This window comes from Hypomesus nipponensis, chromosome 6 (genome assembly GCF_054491055.1).
Source record: "Hypomesus nipponensis isolate SF chromosome 6, ASM5449105v1, whole genome shotgun sequence".
In the NCBI taxonomy this organism is placed as follows: Eukaryota; Metazoa; Chordata; class Actinopteri; order Osmeriformes; family Osmeridae; genus Hypomesus; species Hypomesus nipponensis.
The window spans coordinates 18332528-18352625 of record NC_140366.1 but is presented as its reverse complement, the minus strand read 5'-3'; the positions used below and the strand labels follow the sequence as shown (position 1 = coordinate 18352625).

The following is a 20098-nucleotide window of genomic DNA, read 5'->3' as shown; positions in this document are numbered from 1 at the left end:
CATGGCTTAACTCTGTGTTAAACACACACTCACACTCAGTTTACAGGCATATCCTTCACATATCCCCGCCGACATAGAAACGCTTTTATAAAAACAACCCCAGCCTGTCTGGTAGACAGGATCCGTGCGATGGTGCCGGTACGACGGTGTTCCACTGAACCAAACTCCCTCACAGGAAACACAACGGAAAGAAGATGTTTTCCCTTGACAAGAAACAGTCGGTGAGTCCCCTAGCTGTGTGTGTGCTGGGGCTGGCCCAGGACAGGGGGACTGCTTGTCATATTAATGGAAGGGAATCTGATGAGTCGAGGCAACAGAGGGTCGCCCTGGGGATGTTGTGATTGTCCACACACTCCTCCTCTGGTGCCGAGGCAGGCTGCAGGCTGCCAAGGGGGCTCTGCTTTGAGCTGTGCCTGGCTCCACCAGAGCCAGTCTGCCGGGCCCAGCCGGGCCTCTCCCCAAGCTCCAGGGCTGGAGAAAGAGGCTTGGAGGGCTGGTTTGTTGGTTATTGGGACAGTGGATTTACCTCTCAGGAGGGGGAGAGGGGGAGTAGGGAGGGAAGCACAGCTGTTGAGGGAGCACATCTGCTCCAGAGCCCTCTCTCTCAGCAGGTGTTCCTGCCTGATGAGACCCAGGTTTGTCCTGGAGGTACAGATGCAGCCAGAAGCACCCTCCAACACACCCCTTCGCCCCCTCATAATGACACGACTCCCGCCCCCCTCCCACCTACACACCTCAAGTCCCGTTAGTGCACTTAGCTACTAATGTAAAACAGACCTTCATACTTCATCTGGTTTGCTGTCAGCCTCCTTAATGAAGCAGTAAAGACTGGGGCACACGTCAGAGGGTTAGCACAATATTAAACAAAACAAGATGGCTGGTTCTAGGTGTGTCTGGAACTTTTGTGTGTAGTCCCAGTTTGTAGATGATCTGGTCAATTCAGTTGTTTGATGCCATTTGATGGTGCCAGTGCCCCTGTTTGTCACTATTCTCCATATAGGAGATATGCATCGCTGTGGCATGTAGGCAAGTCTGTGTGTGTGCTTGTGTGAGTTGGTGTATGCATGTGTGTGTCTGTGTGTGTGTCTGTGTGTGTGTCTGTGTGTGTGTCTGTGTGTGCTTGTGTGAGTTGGTGGTTTCAGTGGTGGACAGTGGCAGCCAGTCAGTGAGCCAGGGCTGAGGTGCTGCAGTAGAGGGTGATAAATAATGCAGGTGTAATATCACAAAATGGACGTAAGGCTGGGAGGAGCAGACTAAAAGGAGGACTAGGATGGAGACTGAACAGAAAGAAGCGGAATCCCTTCCCCTGTGCAGACACACACACACACACACTATAACAATAATAAACCAGTGTTGAATTATTCATAAACATTCTGTTCTGTGTCTCTTTCCTCCACGGTGTTTTCAACTGACAGTGCTGAAAATAAAAGAGACTAATTTCTCGACAGACCATCACAGAGCTTTCTTTAACAGAGATATGGAAGAGAATAAAGTGTTCTTATGAAAACATGGAAACAAAGCATATGAGTTATTTGGCCTGAATCAATTAAAATTATATTTTTAAGAAGTGTGTAGTTGCTATGATTTGTACAATTGCCGTTTCAAATTTCAACGGTTGCAGTTGAAGTCAGCAATGTAGTGAGGGGAATACAGTTCCTGTGTTAAGTAGGCTGGGACATTTATGGTATTCTTAGCATGGCTGCCTCCACAGGATTCTTATGAAAATGGTGTGAAGTAAATCAGTTATATGCACTCCTCCGAAAATAAGTGAATATGGACTTATACTCAGTTATAACATTGCAGGAGAGTGCCTCTGGAAATGGCAATAGATGTTGTGCTTTATGGGTCTGAACAATGAGTCATTTGGGAGAAAAATGACACTCACAGAAGTAAAGACCGGTATCAATTCTCTCACCTGGACCATTGCCACATCCTAATGGTCTTCTTCATAAAGAGATATGTTGCTCTCTCATTTAAATTGTTTTGTGAAGCAATATAGATCAGAAAAAAATGACAGAATAATGTCTCAGTGAACGAGATGATGCGGAGAAAATAATTAATTTCACATGATATCTTTGATCAGGGGGAAATATACGTGGCTCGATCCAAAGACTTTCACGTGAAGTCAACCAGCTGGTTCTGCAGCTTCCCCCATGTGTGTCCATGTGGGCCTGTTCGGAGACCCCGGCGTCACGCGCAAGGAGCAGCTCTGCGATTCTGCTGTGGGGGTGGGGGTCAATGTGGATGGGGGATTTGAGGATGGGGCGCTGGTTGGCTCCTTCTCTTACGTAACATCGACCTACTCAGGTGTTTTAGCGCGAGCTAGCACAGCCACGGAACTCCATCGAGACCAACTGCAGTGATCTATTTTTATTGCACCCACAGCGTGACGTTCCGAGAATTAGAACAGGAGAGTGCACATAATTAGCTCAACTCAGCTGGAACCTTAATAACTAAGCGAGTACTACACAGTATCAGTACAAACACGCACTCATCAGAAATATTTATACGTCCGTAATTGGCGTCGTCAAGCATGGAAATACAATCGTTCATCACATGCTTTGAAACATGCCTGCTAGCGTTTGTGTTCTTGGCGTGAGCTTTGGTGGTGAAGTGGATCCGTTTGAACACATCAGTCAGAACTGTTTTGCATGTGATAAACATTCAGGAAATCAGAGTGCTCCAAGACAGTTAAGGTCATGAGCAGAGATGAGAAGAAATAGAAAATGACGGCGTGAGACGAAAAATCTCACCAGCTGCAATGTGAAATATCAAGGTGCCTTATTATGGATATCCATTCTTTGATGTGCTGTTCCCCACAAGACTGCCAGATTAGTTTGACAAAAACTGGTCTACATTAATGCAAATGCCATCTGTTGTCTGTTAAACTGCAAATTGACTTAGAGGTAGAGCGAGACTCGCGAAACAAACAAAAAAAAAACTTTAAATGTTTTTTTATCTTGTCAAAAACTTTTCGACTCAAGTGAAATGTCACAAATAAATTAAATTCCTCTCATGGTTTTTATTTGATTGGGCTGTTCAATTCATCTGTAGACAATTGTAATTTCTTCTCCAAGGATATGTGATTTTTTTTGTCTCTTTGTTTCTCTGTGCACTGGTAGCCTTCTTGTGGTTGTTCAATCAAAGCATGCCTTTGTCTCCGAGTCAAAGAGAATATCTCTGCGTCTCTTCTCTGTTTATTCAGGTCACATCGTGGGAGATTCTTCTTCGATTGCCTTGTGAAACTAATGAGTTTTTAACTTTGTTTTTGTGGGGTTATGACAGTTCAACAGTGACAGCTTGTTGTTAGGTCTGAAACCTGTCTACATGAAATGTTTCCTCAACAAATGAATCATGAGAAGGAGAAGATTTGTATGTAGATTTTTATGTATCTCAAGTTTTCCTTGGGTATGTACGGTATGTCCTCTTTGAGAAGAAAAATGGGATAGTAAGGGCAAGAAGGGCAAACCTTGGTTCAGCCATAGTTCATTAGGTAAGTGATAGCGGTCTAAATCTCCATCTGTGTGGCCGTATACTGTAGCACTGCTTAATGACACCCCGCATAAACCAAAGACTACCACTGAGAGTGAAAGCTTCTTCTGTGAGACCAACAATGGCTCCACATGGCCTCTTGGAGATCCTACCAACTGTAATGAAAAACATTTCATTTCTAAAATGGGAATCCACAAACATGGTGCTGTCCTCTGGCTAAATTGCTTTATTCTCTTGTATGGTTAGACTGATACAATTGAAGTTGCTCACTGTTGCTGGCATTCTGTTATGAAGAGACCACTGCCAGTCAATGTTACTTACTCAATTTACTCCAGTTATGGTTACAGTTAATAGCTCTTTGCACATCCCTGTTAGATTTTGTATATTAAGCCCTTGCATAAAACCAGGAATCATATTAGCCATCTGCTGTAGGGGGAATTGTTACAGAACTATGCTACACATTAGCCCTTCATTGTAGGGGTAACTGTTACTAAACTTCTATACTACAGTGCTATGGATTTTACAGTTGTAATACTAATTTTTGAAAGAGATGATTGTTCACTGCTAGAATCCACACACAGACCATCATACCAAAGCTCACCAATTACCTTGTTTGGACAATGCTGGTTTTCAGATCAGGAATAAATCTCTATTCCTCTCATTCTGCACCAGTAGGGAACAATGAAAGACTTAATTCTTCTTCAGATGGTGTCTGCAAAAAACTTGATCCTTGTGTTAGATAATGAAACACTGCCCCCACTAGGTTGATAAGATGAACATGTTTCCTTGTTTTTAATTTTATTGAAGGTCAGAAGAGTCATCCGTGTCTGATATGTTTAAGTTTTTTCCTCAGCTGGCACTACAAGTTAATCTTCTTAGGCCACGTATTTCAGTAATCTTAAAACAATAACATTACTCAGTCTGTCTCTGATGTGTTGCCAAAGACAGACACATTGTTTTATTATGTAAAGTTGACTTCTTTAGAAAACCTTTTTATGTGGTAGAATTATGTTTTCTAAAGTTGGGCTAAAGTTGGTGAAGAACGAGGTCACATTTCCCTCTTCCTTTTATCTTTTTACTGTTTTACTGTGCTGCGGCTTGCTGCCGTCATCCCTGTTCCAACAACTGCATTGTCTCTTTGGTTAGGCATATTCTGTGACGTGTGGGCCAAGATGAACATTTAATTTGTATCCTGTTTTAACAAGTTTTGGAACAAAATTAATCACAATTCCCTGGAGTTTCAATAATACAATTGGGAGACATTCACATTGGACAAAAACAACAAGTCTCTTCACAGGCTAATGAATGCATTATGTAATTTGCTGTGCCAGACTATGATACAACCAAACATTCCCAGGAGAGGCTACCAGTTATAGCTGATCCGAGATCCAAGAGACGGCATAAATAGCAAAACAAGTTAGTAGGGGCGGTAAAGATGGTGGGCGTGCGCTCTAATGGCATTGCAGCACTTTGCAGGCTCCTGTGGGTGTGGCCTAATCACTTGTAAGACTTGATTGAGTGCGTGTTAATAAACATTAGGCCGTCTCTCTGCTCGCAGTGATTAGTGGTTTATGTGCTCTGCTCTCCACAGGCTGAAGACGCAGTCCTGAAGATTGATGGAGGGCCATGCTATTCAAACAGCAGGCGTTGCTAAGACAGAAGCTCTTCGTGCTGGGAAGCCTTGCTATCGGGAGTCTCCTGTATCTGGTGGCCCGGGTCGGGAGCTTGGATAGGTTGGTTTTCACGGTCATACTCGGTATGACCTTACGGTCAATGAGTCCTATCTATTTTGAACACGATTCAGCATGTATGAGAAGGTATCAACTCAACTGTAACACTTGTTTTTTTCCCCCAGGCTCCAGCCTATTTGCCCCGTTGAGAGCAGACTGACCCCTCCGGGCGTGCCAGAGCAGATTCCTCTCCGGACCCTGCAGTACAAGCGAGGCCTGCTCCACGAGTTCCGCAAGGGCAATGCCACCAAGGAGCAGATCCGCCTGCACAACCTGGTTCAGCAGCTGCCCAGGGCCATCATCATCGGGGTCCGTAAGGGGGGCACACGGGCCCTGCTGGAGATGCTTAACCTGCACCCGGCGGTGGTCAAGGCCTCGCAGGAGATCCACTTCTTTGACAATGACCAGAACTATGCCCGGGGAATCGACTGGTACCGGGAGAAAATGCCCTTCTCCTTCCCCCATCAGATCACCATCGAGAAGAGCCCTGCCTATTTCATCACGGACGAGGTGCCCGAGCGCATCTTCAAGATGAACTCCTCCATCAAGCTGTTGATCATCGTGCGGGAGCCCACCACCAGGGCCGTGTCTGACTACACACAGGTGCTGGAGGGAAAGGAGCGCAAAAACAAGACCTACCACAAGTTTGAGGAGCTGGCCATTGACGCCAACACTTGTGAGGTGAACACCAAGTACAAGGCTGTGCGGACCAGCATTTATACCAAGCACCTGGAGCGGTGGTTGAAATATTTCCCAGTGGAGCAGTTCCACATTGTGGACGGGGACCGGCTCATCACGAACCCGCTGCCAGAGCTGCAGCGGGTGGAGCGTTTCCTCAACCTCCCCTCCAGGATCAGCCAGTATAACCTGTACTTCAATGCCACCAGGGGGTTTTACTGCCTGAGATTTAACATTGTCTTTAACAAGTGCCTGGCTGGCAGCAAGGGGCGCATCCACCCCGAGGTGGACCCTTCAGTGGTGAACAAACTGAGGCAGTTCTTTCACCCTTTCAATCAGAAGTTTTACCAGATCACTGGCAGGACATTTAACTGGCCCTGATTAACTTTAAACCTGTCAATTGAAGTTCTTCAGTTGGCAGTGTTTTTAACACCGTTAAAAGGATATTAAAAGCACTTTGATTGAATTTAATACAAGAACGAAAAATGTGACCAAATACATAGTCTCTGTTGGTTGGAAAAACTAAAATAGTTTGGAGATTGTGTTGTTGTAAAATGATTCAGTTTAAAGCACCTGATGTTCTTGCATATACCTCACACATGACCCTATCCCAAATAACACAAAATACTCTGAGACTGGGGACGATATTAAGTTGCCATATTGCTTTTTAAGTGCTCTGCAAACACACGTTTCATTCATGTGCCCTACACATGAGGGTGTAAAACCATTTCTTAAAAAAAAACACATGGCTGAATTCAGTACAAATTCATTAAAACACAGAATAATAATTTTTGTTTTAATGAAGTGTGACTTTAGAATGAAAATTCCAATGTCATATTGGTTTTCTGATTTAAATTATTTTATGTTATTTATTCTAAATTATTATTTTACTTTAGACTTGAGTTTATATTTTTGATTTAGTTTTTTCCATTAACATTTTCATAACATGCACTTTATTTTTGACAGATACAGTTCTATGTATTTTATCTAACATGAAGTACATGTATCTAAAATTTCACATATATTCCAAGGTCAGAAATAAAAAATAAAATGGTCATAAATGCAAAAAAAAGAAAAAGACCATGATTGAAATAATGTCTTCAAGTGCATACAATTCATTATGTAAAGGATGTGTGTTGTGACATATTTTACATTGGTTCATCAGTAACCTTAGTAAAAAGCCATAGTAAAATGTTTTCTGATAGTTCGTATGAAACAAACTGGTGTTTATTCTGAACAGATTTGTCTTCTGTGCAAGTACCCATTCTGTGTCATTCTGTAACAAAAAATATTTAATTAAAAGAACATTTAAGCACTTGATGATGTGAATATTATTCCAGCTATTACCCAAATATCTTGACCATCTATAAAAAACTCAAATCCATCTACACCCTACTTCAAATATGAGAGAAACTCACAATTAAGAAGTGTTTTTAAAGATTGCACCGATAATACTATAAATGTTGAAATGCTGCTCCAAATAAATGCTGCCTTATTCAGTATCCAGTCCTATCATGTATGCTATCAGTCGGGGGCCAGGTTAAAGGAAAATCTATGATGTAGCCTAGCCTAGTAAAGGATGACACCTTGTGTTGTGCCTGTGCTATTCAGAATATCAGCACACCAGCTAAGTTATTTTGACTCAAATATTGTGTCATAATGTCTTTGCACTTGTTATACATAATGATCATAGTAACATATATCACCAGCATCACTATATATATATAAAAAAATGTCCAGACTGTAATATGCAGGGGGGGGGGGGGGGGGGGGGGGGTGGGGGGGGTGGGACCATTTTCCTCAGGCCTCCAGGGAAATCTGTTCCCCCTGCGTTCTCACTGTAAAAGACTGGTGTATATACAACTTACTATACTTTAAAGCCTGTATTTGAGTGCAAATTAACTAACTAATATCAAGAAATGTACCTTATGCTCATGAAAAGTAGGTAGAGTACACTATAAGCTAACTCACGCGATCACTTTCAGTTTAACAAAGCAACAAGCGAAAACGTCATGAGGGGAACTGAATTCTCCGGAACACCGGAACACATCCTAACCTCCTTGAGTGCAACACAAGCAAATATGTCCCGCCCCTTTTTAATGATCTCTTCCTCACCACTAGCGTTCTTTCTTCTCTTCAAGCTAGGCTAGGTGGACTAGCTGCTGTGCTAGCAACCGACCCGATTCATATTTTCAAAAACAAAAGGAATTCGATCTGATCTACCGAGTATGGCGTACACTGTTGCAGGTGGAACCAAGAAAAAAGTTTGCTACTACTATGACGGTATGGAAATAATCTGCATTTAGAGAATGAGCTCTGGCAAAATACTAGATGGTGCTCGATAGCTAACGTTTGCTCGGCCGAGCGACAATAGACCTGCGAGCAGCAGGAGAATGTTTCTTCCGTGATTGAACTAGAGTAGATTATTTGGCCAGTAACTTGACTCTGTTACTGGAAATGTGACTGAATTCAACCATCCACTGAGTAGTCAAATAAGAAGTTAGGCTAGTCTAAGCCATCTATTCAATCTTGTCCAACTTCCTGGTAAATGCTAGCGTTAGTTGGCTAGAGCTAGCTAACTCGCCATCACACAGTAAAGCATTGCCACCAAGTCCTGCTTCAGATTTGTCGTTTCATCATCAGTCTAGTAATTTTGCTTTGTAACCACAAATCACAAGTTTAGAAAATAAATTGAATATGCATTGCATACAAGCTAGTATGGTGGTAAAGTACATAGCTTACATTTTTCAAACACCTTTTCTTACGACACATACTGGCAAGTTCATTCATTAGCTATTTCAGAAGGGCCCAGAGGAATAGTGGCATCCGAACATATATGATTGACTCTCACTAGTAACATTTTTTTAATCGTATCCCTCAATCAAAAAAGTAAAACACGATTATGATATAATGCATCAAGCTGCATTAGCCTAAACTGTAAATATCACGCAGTGCTGTAGTGCCTTATTATACTGCATTGTAAAAAAAATAATATATATATTATGTTCTTCTTTTGCAGGCGACATTGGGAATTATTACTATGGGCAAGGGCACCCCATGAAGCCGCACCGAATCCGCATGACCCACAACCTGCTTCTGAATTATGGACTCTACAGAAAAATGGAAATATATGTATGTGAATTACACTTGGCTAGTACTGAACAACTTGTAATGCCTCTTGACAGCTGTCCTCATGTTCTGGTTGTCTTTGTTTTACAGAGACCCCACAAAGCCACAGCAGAGGAGATGACCAAGTACCACAGCGACGATTACATCAAGTTCCTCCGATCGATTCGACCGGAGAACATGTCAGAGTTCAGCAAGCAAATGCAGCGATGTGAGTCATGTCAGCCGACACTGCAGTCTCACCTATCATACACCTAACGGAGACAATGCTCTTGTTAATGGATTGAAGTGTATGATGCTGCGCTTGTATTGCTGTCCTCGGGTATCCCCAAGTAATTTATGTTCCGGCAAATCAGAATTAATTGTACTTTGACTTCCCGGTAGTCAATGTTGGAGAGGACTGTCCGGTTTTCGACGGCCTATTCGAGTTCTGCCAGTTGTCTGCTGGTGGATCTGCAGGTACGATTTCTTGCCATCCTATTTTGATGTTGGTTACACAATCATATCGGTCATGTTAGCCTTTTGCTCAGCGAAGTTATGAGTCTCCTTTCGTCCATCCAGTTAGGAAATATGTGTCACATATCTTCTACAGGGAAGCTTTTCTTATTAGCATATAATTATAGTTGTCATCACATGGAAGAAATAGAAGGACCTGACAGGCTGTCTCCTCGTTGTCTAATGCCCTGGAAGCACAAGGCACCCCAGTGGTCCTAACCCAGCGGAGACAGCTGGACGTCAGGAAGAACGATTTGGCTCAGTACGAGGTGGATATGGAGGCAGATCGGGGATATTAATACGAGCTGTCGTACTAGCTTCACTGAAGCATGGCGCTGTCCGAGAGGATTTCTCCTCCGTGCCTTTTTGAAATATGTATTTTTCCCCCCTCTGAAATGCTGTGATGAGAACCCGGTTTGTCCGCTCTGTGTCACAGCGGGCTCGGTGAAGCTCAACAGGCAGCAGACGGACATTGCGGTGAACTGGGCTGGAGGACTCCACCACGCCAAGAAGTCCGAGGCATCTGGGTTCTGCTACGTCAACGACATCGTCCTGGCTATCCTGGAGCTGCTAAAGTAAGTGTCAGATGGCTGAGCGGTTAGGGAATCGGGCTATTAATCAGAAGGTTGCTGGTTTGATTCCCGGCTGGGCCGAATGACGTTGTGTCCTTGGGCAAGGCACTTCACCCTACTTGCCTCGGGGGGAGAATATCCCTGTACTTACTGTAAGTTGCTCTGGATAAGTGGAATGATTAAATGCAAGTGTCTTTCAGACAGACAAACCAAAGCTTGTTTGCTCGTTTCCCTGTCAAATGAGATGAGAGATAGAACAGGGTGATGATGGTGTGTTTTGTCCTGTGTTGGCGTGTGTATATATGTTTTTTTTTTTTTTTTTTTTTCATACTTCTGCCTTTTCTCTCATGGCTAATTGATTCCCTCCCTCTCTCAGGTACCACCAGAGGGTGCTGTACATTGACATTGACATTCACCATGGAGACGGGGTAGAGGAGGCCTTCTACACCACAGACAGAGTCATGACCGTATCCTTCCACAAGTACGGAGAGTATTTCCCCGGGACCGGAGACCTCCGAGTAAGTGCTCCCATCTCTAACAACCGGCTTACCCTGTTACAAGCACTGATTTAGGGGGTGTTATGTTACTAAATGTGGATATGCTGTTTTCATAGTTATAAGGAATGTCTAAAAAGCTCGATTTTAAACATCTTAATATTTGATTGAGTTTGTATCCCAGCGTTTAGTAAATCTTCTGCCTCTTCTCAGGATATTGGTGCTGGAAAAGGCAAATACTACGCTGTCAACTTCCCCCTCAGGGACGGCATTGAGGACGAGTCGTACGAGCAGATCTTCAAGCCTGTAAGTATCCGGCTGCATTTCCCCTGTGCTCCTGAAGGGGGGAGGGAAACAAACTGTGATCACGCCCACTTGTTGCACCAGTCACGTCTAACGTTACCCTCTCGTGTGGCCTGGCAGGTGATGGCTAAGGTGATGGAGATGTACCAGCCCAGTGCTGTGGTCCTGCAGTGTGGTGCGGACTCTCTCTCCGGAGACCGGCTCGGCTGTTTCAACCTCACTATCCGTGGTAAGTCGGCCCTGGGCTTGCCTTGTCTTCTCCTGTCAAAGTCGCATTGTTGCCATGGTCCCACTGTTACCATGGTCCCGTTGTTGCCATGGTTCTGTTCTGAATCAGAGGTTCCATCTCTTTCTGCCCTTCTGTCTGTGTCTTCCTCAGGCCACGCCAAGTGTGTCGAGTACATGAAGTCCTTCAACCTGCCCCTGCTCATGCTGGGAGGAGGGGGCTACACCATCCGGAACGTGGCCCGATGCTGGACCTACGAGACGGCCGTGGCTCTGGACACCGAGATCCCCGACGGTGGGTCTCACTGTCAATGTCAAAACGTCGCCACCTGCGCGTTCAGCCTGAACGATGCATGCTGAGACTCATGAGCTACTGTTTTAAAGGATGGAAGCTGTTCTCGTCTGTTGATTCATGGATTCATTTAGCTATTTGATTCAAATCGAATAGCTGTCATTTGACCCTTAAATGGCACCATTTTAATTCCATGGGTTCATAATATGACTCCTTTGAGTTACAGCATATCTTAAAACTGATGTTCATTTTTAAGATAGTTCTTGTTCCGCCTAACTATTTCTCATGCTGTTGTTTTTTATTTGTATTTTATTTTTATCAGAACTACCCTACAACGATTACTTTGAGTACTTCGGCCCTGACTTCAAGCTGCACATCAGCCCGTCGAACATGACCAACCAAAACACTCAGGAGTACATGGAAAAAATCAAGTAAAGATATTCTCACCTCTCAAAGTTTTCATTAAATGACGCATTAATATACGATCCACATAACGATAAACGGGTGAGAGACAATGAAACCAAATGTCGAGCTCCTTATCGAGCAGGGCTCTCTTTGGACATGTCAGCTTTCAACACGTTCCTGTTGCTTGTATTAGTTCATTAGACTTTGCACCTTTTGTATAGTATAGTTAGACATGTTTAAACTTACACCACTTATTTAAGATTTACTCCTATATGTTGACTATATGCACCTTCCTGCCAAAGTAAATTCCTTCTCTGTGCAAACTTTGATGGCGATTATAACCCCTTTGTGATTGTGGTGTGTTTCCCTTCCAGACAGCGTCTGTTTGAGAACCTGCGCATGTTGCCTCACGCTCCAGGAGTTCAGATGCAGGCTGTCCCCGAGGACGCCATCCCAGACGACACCGTGGACGAGGACACGGACGACCCGGACAAGCGCATGTCCAGTAAGAAACGCTCACCACTGCTTAACATGCCACAGTGTTGCTAGTGCAACCAGTGTCAATTGGTTCAACTCAAGTATTCACACAGGCCAACAAAAAAGCTAGTTTAAAGGAAGGGGGGGAAAAAAAGAAAATGGTCAGGACTTGAACTTGCATGTATGTTTTGGGTAGTTCGTGCCTCAGATAAGAGGATAGCCTGCGACGAGGAATTCTCCGACTCGGAGGATGAGGGAGAGGGAGGCAGGAGGAACGTGGCCAGCAACAAGAAGGCCAAACGCCCTCGAGTGGAGGAAGACAAGAAGGAGGGAGAGGAGAAGAAAGTTGGTAAGTAATCCAAACTCTCATTCAGTCCCCATCTTAATGCTCGTGGTCACAGCGCTAACGCGGGCGTTGCTTTCTGCGTGCTTCCTTACAGAGGTGAAGGAGGAGGAGAAAGTGAAAGAAAGCAGCACAGAGAAGATTGACACAAAAAGGTTAGTCATTTTGTTTTTGTCTGTTTTGAACCTCTCGGTGTAAATGTAAAATCTGGAGCTACTTTCTGATTAAACCAACTCATTGTCATTCCTCTTTTCTTTAGTGTGAAGACTGAACAGACCAGCAGCACCTGATGTTTTTTGACAGTTTTGTTGTTCCATCATACACAACACAAGAAGCATTATATTTATTATGACTGATCTCAGTGACCTAGTTGTTTTTGTTTTGTGCAACGTAGTATTGGATTATTTCTTACTGGTTAACCATCCCCTGTACATGTGCTGTGTCTAACTTTGACAATCCCTTGAATGCATTTATATTTCAACGTGCTTTCACCTGAATGAAATATCCATGATCTGTAATTATATGTTTTTAAAGGATTATGTGGGACTTCCTGTTGAATAGCCTACGATGATTTCATATTTGTTGAAAACCTGATATTTTGCATTTGCCAATAAACTTTTTTACAAAGAGTTTACTACTGTTTTAAATATAATATATGCAGCGTCGTGTGAAATACAGATTATCTAATGAATCAATGTATACAATGTATCCACACGATGGCGCAGTAGCACATGAAATATTTTCGGTTCCAATCTGAATCAACGCGTGCGTGGTATATTACGCCTGATGGCGCTCGAGTGCTGAACAAATTGTGAATTAAGCATTTTATGAAGAGGCAGAGCTACTGCAGTTTAATTTTAGACCACCGGTGGAACTTCATGCCAAAGTGAGAGCGGGAAAAAACATTTGAGGACACTTCAATCGGATTGAGGTAAAACACCATGTTGGCACAATATAGAAACATATTAACCCGTTAATACTGTTCGTAAATTCACAATGTCATACATTTACCTAACTAAAAAATTTCGGAGAGCTACATTAAGCATCTAGCCTAATTTCGATGGATTTGACACAGCTTTGCCGACAGCTGAAATCAGGACCAGAAAAGTGACCACAACCACAGGTAAAACTAATTTGCATTTATGGAAACGAAATGTGCATATAATTTCATCCAATTTAGAGATGGAACATCTAGTAGCTGTTTCCTATGTAATACCAGTCAAACTCCTGGGGGTTTGTTCATAAACTGGACTGGAACTGAAACATTTGAACTTTTCCATTTGAGGTTTACGATATTTAACAGGGCAGCAGGCTTCGACCAGTTTTCTAGCCCTGTTGCAGTTTTACCTCATTCTCGGTCTGCTGCAGTTTCCCCAGTTGACACTTGAATTCATATCCTTAATCTACTGACTATAAATGAGCCTTTTAGACGTTGTTAACCTTTGACGTGTCTAATCTGCCTGTCACAGAAAGGCCAGGTTAAATTCATGTACCAGGGGCCAGATAGAACTCATATTAGGTGATTGACTTGTCAGCCACAATGTTCCCACTTTTGACTTGTAAGCAACGTCTTGTTTTCTCTGTCAGTAAGTTTGGGTGTACTCACTGCTGTATGATGACGCACATTCCAATGCGTATGGTTGTATCTATGCAGATGAAATATTTCAGCGCACATTATAATTAATCCTGCTGCTGCTGCTTAGTTGTATTAATTTTGTAGACAAGGGAACTACTTCCATAGAGAGGCCAAGGCACTGATTCATCTGCTATTGATGAAAATTACTTTCAGTTAAAATTTATATCAGTCAGTGTGTAATTCGAAATCTTGTGCTGGATGACAGAACAGAAATGTGTCACTAAGAACTTTTGGTGCATCTTATCCATTAATCGCTTTTATAAATATAGACACATTTGACACCATACTAACCCGGCCAAGATCTCAGTATTCCACCAGTAGTGCAGAAGGTTGGAGGTCTCAGGTTACTTGACACACAAGCTTTTAACCACATTTCTTTGAAATGTTGTAAATAAAAATACATAAGCATTTCAAATTTTATTCACATTTATTTTCGCTTTTAGTGTGCTCACAGAAAATCAGAACACCTTAAGCAGGAGTTTAATAGCAATTTTTGTAAGCAAAGTTACATTCCATCTCTAAGTCAAATTGGTCAAAGCTTCTTCAGTATTTACAAAAGCAAAGGAGACAAGATGCTACACAAACATTGCATCTGATAGAGATTCCTTAATTTGTCAAAGACCACTGAAAAAAAGCATTTGTCTGCTGTAATCAAACATACCACAGTATATAAACAGTAACCATTCCACTTATCACAGCTTGGTTGAGTTCAAAATTGCTTAAAAGGTCCTCCAGGATGACTTGTTTTGTTATCTTACAAAAATGAGCGGGTGGAAAAAGAGCTGCAAACTTCATGTGCTTCTTGAGATCAAGATTTCATTTGTACAATAATCACAGTTAAAAACAACCCGCCTATACATACTTACACTTTATTAAGGTCATAAAACCAGCAATAAACAATTAAGCCTATACAACTTGTATTTCTACTGAATCACTGACTGGTACAGCTAAAGAGAAGTGAAAAGCTCCTATGATTTTAAATGACTTCCTAAACCTAGATCTGGGAATTGTATGGTTTTGTTGTCTTATTGTAAAAATGACTTAGTGTTGTAAACCACATAGTACTCTCATGGTACATGGATATTTCTTGTTTCATTCTTGTTTTTCAAGACTACTCTTTACATCGTAGTCTGTGGCACAAACCCTAGGCACAAATATGCCACCTCCAATATCTTTCCCCAGCCCACCCCCAAAACCCCTTCATTTACATCTCAACTTTATCCCCCACCTCCTTCATACCATGGGCATGTCCATACATTTTGACAAGTTTACATTTTGTATAAAAAAGCAAAAAAAAAAAAAAAAAAAAAAACATTTAATACTGATGCAAAAAAATATATGGCAGAGTGTGGATGTATTTTTTCTGTATTACATGTCTAAGCCACCCACCTCCCAGCCCCTTGGAATGATAGTAACAATGGGGAGAGATGGGTTTTGTGTAGGGGGAAGGGAAAGAAAGAAAAAAAAGCTTTAAAATATCCCTGGTTGTAGACAAGTTCTCCACAGCCATAACCTGGCACCACTCCAACATACAAACAGGGAAATGTTCTTTGATTATCTTTTTTTTTCTTCTTTTTAAATTTTTTTAAATTTGTAATATTTCTTCCGTTTTGCTCTTTAACCATCAGGCCTTTACTCGGCCTCGGCGGCGGGGGCTGGGGCCTCAGGACTGGATGCGGCCTCCTGTGCTGCAGGTGCGGCCTCTTCCGTTTTCGGTGCCTCCTCAGCTGCCTTGGCCTCTGCAGCAGGTTCAGCAGGCTTCTCCTCTGCCTTTGGCTCCTCTGCGGGCGGGGCAGCCTTGGCCTCCTCGGCTGGCTTCTCTGCTGCCGTTTCGGGCTTGGCCTCTACTGGGCTGGCAGCCTCTTTAGCCTCCTCCCCGGCGGCTGCAGGTGCAGCCTCAGCCTCAGCCGGCTTGGCCTCCTCTTCGGAGGCGGCGGCCTCGGGAGCCTCCGCGGCGTCGGCCTTGGCCTCCTCCGTGGAGACCGCGGCCTCCTCCTCGGCCCCGTCTCCGGTCTCCTTTTTGGTTTTCTTGAAGGAGAAGCCGCTGAGCTTGAAGGACTTCTTGAACGAGAAACGCTTCTTCTTCTTCTTGGGGGTTTCGGTACTTGTCGAGGGTGTGGCGCCCTCTTCTGGCTTGGCGGCCGCGTCCCCCTCGGCGGCTGGAGTCGCTTCTACGGCCTCCTTCTCCCCCTCTACGACCTCCTTCTCAGCAGGAGCAGCCTCGGCCTTCTCAGCCTCTTCCTTGGAGGCCTCCCCTGGTGTGGCGCTGCCGTTGGCCTGCACCTCCTCTTTGCCAGCCTCAGCAGCTGCAGGAGAGGCATCACCATTCACCTTCACATGGCCGTTCTCCTGTAAAGATAGAAGAGTCCATTGATGAAACAAATTTAAGCTCAATTGATTTTCAAGGAAGTTTCATGGGAGATGGTGTCGATTAAGACTTTCCACCCAATGGCACTAGAGGCAGTAGAGACCACAAAATCAACTGGGATCAAAGCGTAGTCCTTTGAATCGATATAATTCTGTCTAATGACTGAATTCCGTTCACTGTTGTAGATGAGAATCTTTCTTTGATTACGAATACATTTTAAGGTATAATTTTCCGCATTTTCCCCATCAGAAACAACCTATTTTTCGTTTAATCTGTCAAGAATAAATCGCAAATTTGAAATACGGACGCAACATCTCGGATTAGTCGCGAGGGGGCGATGCATATCTGCAGACAGTCGCTCCGACACAGAAGCGCCAAGGCGAAGCAGCTGCTCATTAAAACAGCAGATGCTCATTAATACTCCACATCACGAATAGCAACGTTAAGGATACCCCAAAAATCCAATCCTTCACAGCCTTTGAATTTTTCCTTCCTATCACTAATTAAATTCACAATATTTCTCTGTGCTTCCACAAAAGGGGCGCTACAATTCTAATGTGGCTCTGAGAGTTGCCTCCATCTACACACAGTTTAAGCATCTGTAACAAAAGGCGTGGTGGAGTTAGCTAGACCGTGGAAAGCCATTGTTGGCGTCGAGCATCTTTCACAGGGACAGTATTGCATTCTTTGTTGTAGTTAAATTATCGAAATAAGAATAACTCCAATGGATTAATTTCCCAATTGAATACACACGCTTATTATATGCACCGTATTCAGAATCTGAAATCATGGCTTCAAACAAAGCCTTCCAAATTTGTGACGAAATGATCCGAATTAATCTATGGACTCTTGGTTTATTTGCAACAATTGTGTTCCAAATATTCATCACCAAGTTTCAAAGAACATGTTGACTATTCAACAACTTAATAAAATACCGTATGCAGTAGAAACGATCAATTATTGGAAACAAACTCATGTCTGGTCGGTTGACAATGCATTTTAAATCAATATAGCCGACGAGTTTTTTTTTGCTAGCCTAATAAACCGGCGTGCGTCTCGTGGTGTAGGCTACCCACAATAACGCACGGGTTGCGCCCTTGCGCATATGCTCAAATGAAGCTAAAACATTTACATCAAACTTTATGTACATGGAATTACATTTACCTGTCCATTAGTTTTGGTTGGTGAAGCAGCCGCCTCCCCTGGCTTTTCAGCCACGGTTTCGCCTTTTGCAGCTGTCTTGGAGAATTGCGCTCCCATGCTTTCGCTCCAACAAAGAAACTCTACCGATCCAAAAAACGGAACAAAGACCACAATCGTCTTTCTTAAATGCAAGCTCTTAGCCGATGGTCCTCTTTGTAAAGTTCACTGTAATAGTAATCAAAGTCCAGTCACAGTGAACAAATTTGGAAAATCGCAGAAAAAACCTGCCAAGTGAAGAGAAGCAATAAAAAATCCCAGATTTGTGGCTGTGTCGCTGTAGACAGGGTGGAAAATGGAGAAATTTCCCTTGTTGCTAATAAGATGCGGAGTCCAACGCCCAAGTGCACAGATGAATGGGCATTCCGAGCGATGACGGCATCAGCGCTCGGATTCAGCCAATCAAATGGCTTTTACAGAAAGTGGGCAAGGCTTAAAAACGAGCGAACAATGGATTTTAGGAGATTGTAACAAATCAGAAAAAATCAACATGTCCCGGCAACGAATCTTCTAAAATTGATACTCGACTTAAAAGGATAATTTTACCATGACTTTGGAATATGCAAATGGAGGAGGACGAACATTTTAGTCTGAACAAATTGATACCTGTCTCATTATAACATTGACTAATTTGGATTAATTGTTGAAGATTATATTTGTCATTGGTATCTATCCCATCTCAACCAATGGGATCGTAACTCGGTGATTGTGGTTAAGATATAGCTTATTGGTATTTTGCTTTTTGACTCTAGTACGTGGCCTGAATAAGCTACAACAACATCCACTTGACAACTGCACATATTTCTATGTAGGCTGTTTAGTCATGGATGTATTTTCTCCTTGAATAAATACTGCTTATCTCACCATATGATCATCGTGTTTACAAAGGCTACACTTTTTAATTAATTTGAAATTAGTATATGACATTGCATTAGTCATATGTACCTGTGCTTGAATAGTATGTCTAGTACAGGAAGCATATTCAGGTCTTCTAATGCGATGTAGGCTACTATCTTGAGAATTAACTGAACGTATTTGGCTACCATCCAGTTGACACATTTGGTTTGATATAGTAGCCTATGTAATGCATGAGATTAATTGTCTTATTCGTGAGCAATACCAGCCCCAATCGTATACCAGCTTTAATAGGCCAGGGTAATAAATTGATTGCACGAATAATGCTAAGGTAACCTGTTAAGTCTACCAAATAAAATGAGAGGGAGGGGCGACACGCAACAGGCTAAAATCAATGCTATGTAAAATGCTTTGGTTTGCTGAATACATCCATGCAGTGGATGCGGTTGTGGAGATTGATCTGCATGCAGTCAGAATCTAATAGCCTCACATTGCTTCCTCTTTAATGCCATTTTTCTCTGTCGATACAGGAATAAAAGGGTTGTAAAGGGTAGATTTATTTCTCATAGTTGCTATGTGTTGTGTTTCTGTCATGGTAATCAGAATGGTTAAAATACATTCAAAGTTGAGATGAGGGCGTAGAGAAATACATTGCCCAGAGCGCGTCTGTGCAGAGAGGGCAAGTGTTTCAGAGCCATATTCTGACCGCTATGAGACTTTCCAAAGCGATAGTGACTAGATGACTGATAACTGGCGAGTTTGTCTACACCAAGACTGTAAAAGTTATTTGACAGGGCGATTTCGTATAATTGATGCGATGCACATTGATGAGAGGTAGCTTAACATTATTTCGAAATTTCTGAGGACGTCTCTGGACCATTGTTGACAAATTGCGGAAGTGTATATATAGTTATATTTATTTATTATTATTACACGCGCAGTTGGACGAATCACAATGCTTTGTGGTGCTGGAAGACTGGATTTACTTTGACCTGACCAAAGCCCCATGTAAAGGCTGAAGTTATTTTCGATTTAGTCAACTAACTTCACCTAACTTCACCCCGCGTATAAAATACGCACATTTGGTTCACTTCACTATTATGTTGATTGACTTGCATCCATTGTGCAAGTCAAGTGTTTCCATTGTGGCACCAAGTTTAAAACATACAAGTAACAGTAACAATCACTGCCTGTACAGCAGTTCCCTCTCTGCCCAGGTTTCAGTTTGTGTCAAAACAGTCAGTCTGCAGTTTCAGTTTTCATTACACTGACCTGACACAGACCAAATATCAAGTCTTCCTTCAAATTTTAGTCACACATTCATATGAAAATCAGATTAGTCTTACTTGCTGACTCATCTACAAATGTAGCAGTAAACACAGTCTAGTCATTGATTAGCAGTATATG

The 20098-nt window shown here is 42.7% G+C and overlaps 3 protein-coding genes across 3 annotated transcripts; 2 read left to right on the top strand and 1 right to left on the bottom strand.

The window, feature by feature from the left end:
• The first annotated feature begins 5118 nt into the window (after positions 1–5118).
• LOC146287470 (heparan sulfate glucosamine 3-O-sulfotransferase 5) lies at positions 5119–6599 on the top strand. The gene is made up of 2 exons (XM_084700170.1): positions 5119–5225; positions 5348–6599. Exons 1-2 carry the CDS (start codon positions 5119–5121, stop codon positions 6279–6281), a joined length of 1041 nt encoding a protein of 346 aa, XP_084556296.1. The 3' UTR covers positions 6282–6599.
• A 1378-nt stretch (positions 6600–7977) lies between these two features.
• On the top strand, positions 7978–13261 carry LOC146287469 (histone deacetylase 2). The gene is made up of 14 exons (XM_084700125.1): positions 7978–8183; positions 8920–9032; positions 9120–9237; positions 9411–9485; positions 9958–10096; positions 10470–10611; positions 10801–10893; positions 11011–11119; positions 11270–11410; positions 11730–11838; positions 12187–12317; positions 12486–12638; positions 12730–12787; positions 12892–13261. Exons 1-14 carry the CDS (start codon positions 8129–8131, stop codon positions 12920–12922), a joined length of 1467 nt encoding a protein of 488 aa, XP_084556251.1. The 5' UTR covers positions 7978–8128; the 3' UTR covers positions 12923–13261.
• A 1415-nt stretch (positions 13262–14676) lies between these two features.
• On the bottom strand, positions 14677–18183 carry marcksa (myristoylated alanine-rich protein kinase C substrate a). Its single transcript, XM_084700797.1, has 2 exons — positions 17801–18183; positions 14677–16617 (listed from the first exon to the last, which is right to left on the bottom strand). Exons 1-2 carry the CDS (start codon positions 17894–17896, stop codon positions 15901–15903), a joined length of 813 nt encoding a protein of 270 aa, XP_084556923.1. The 5' UTR covers positions 17897–18183; the 3' UTR covers positions 14677–15900.
• Between the last annotated feature and the right edge of the window lie 1915 nt (positions 18184–20098).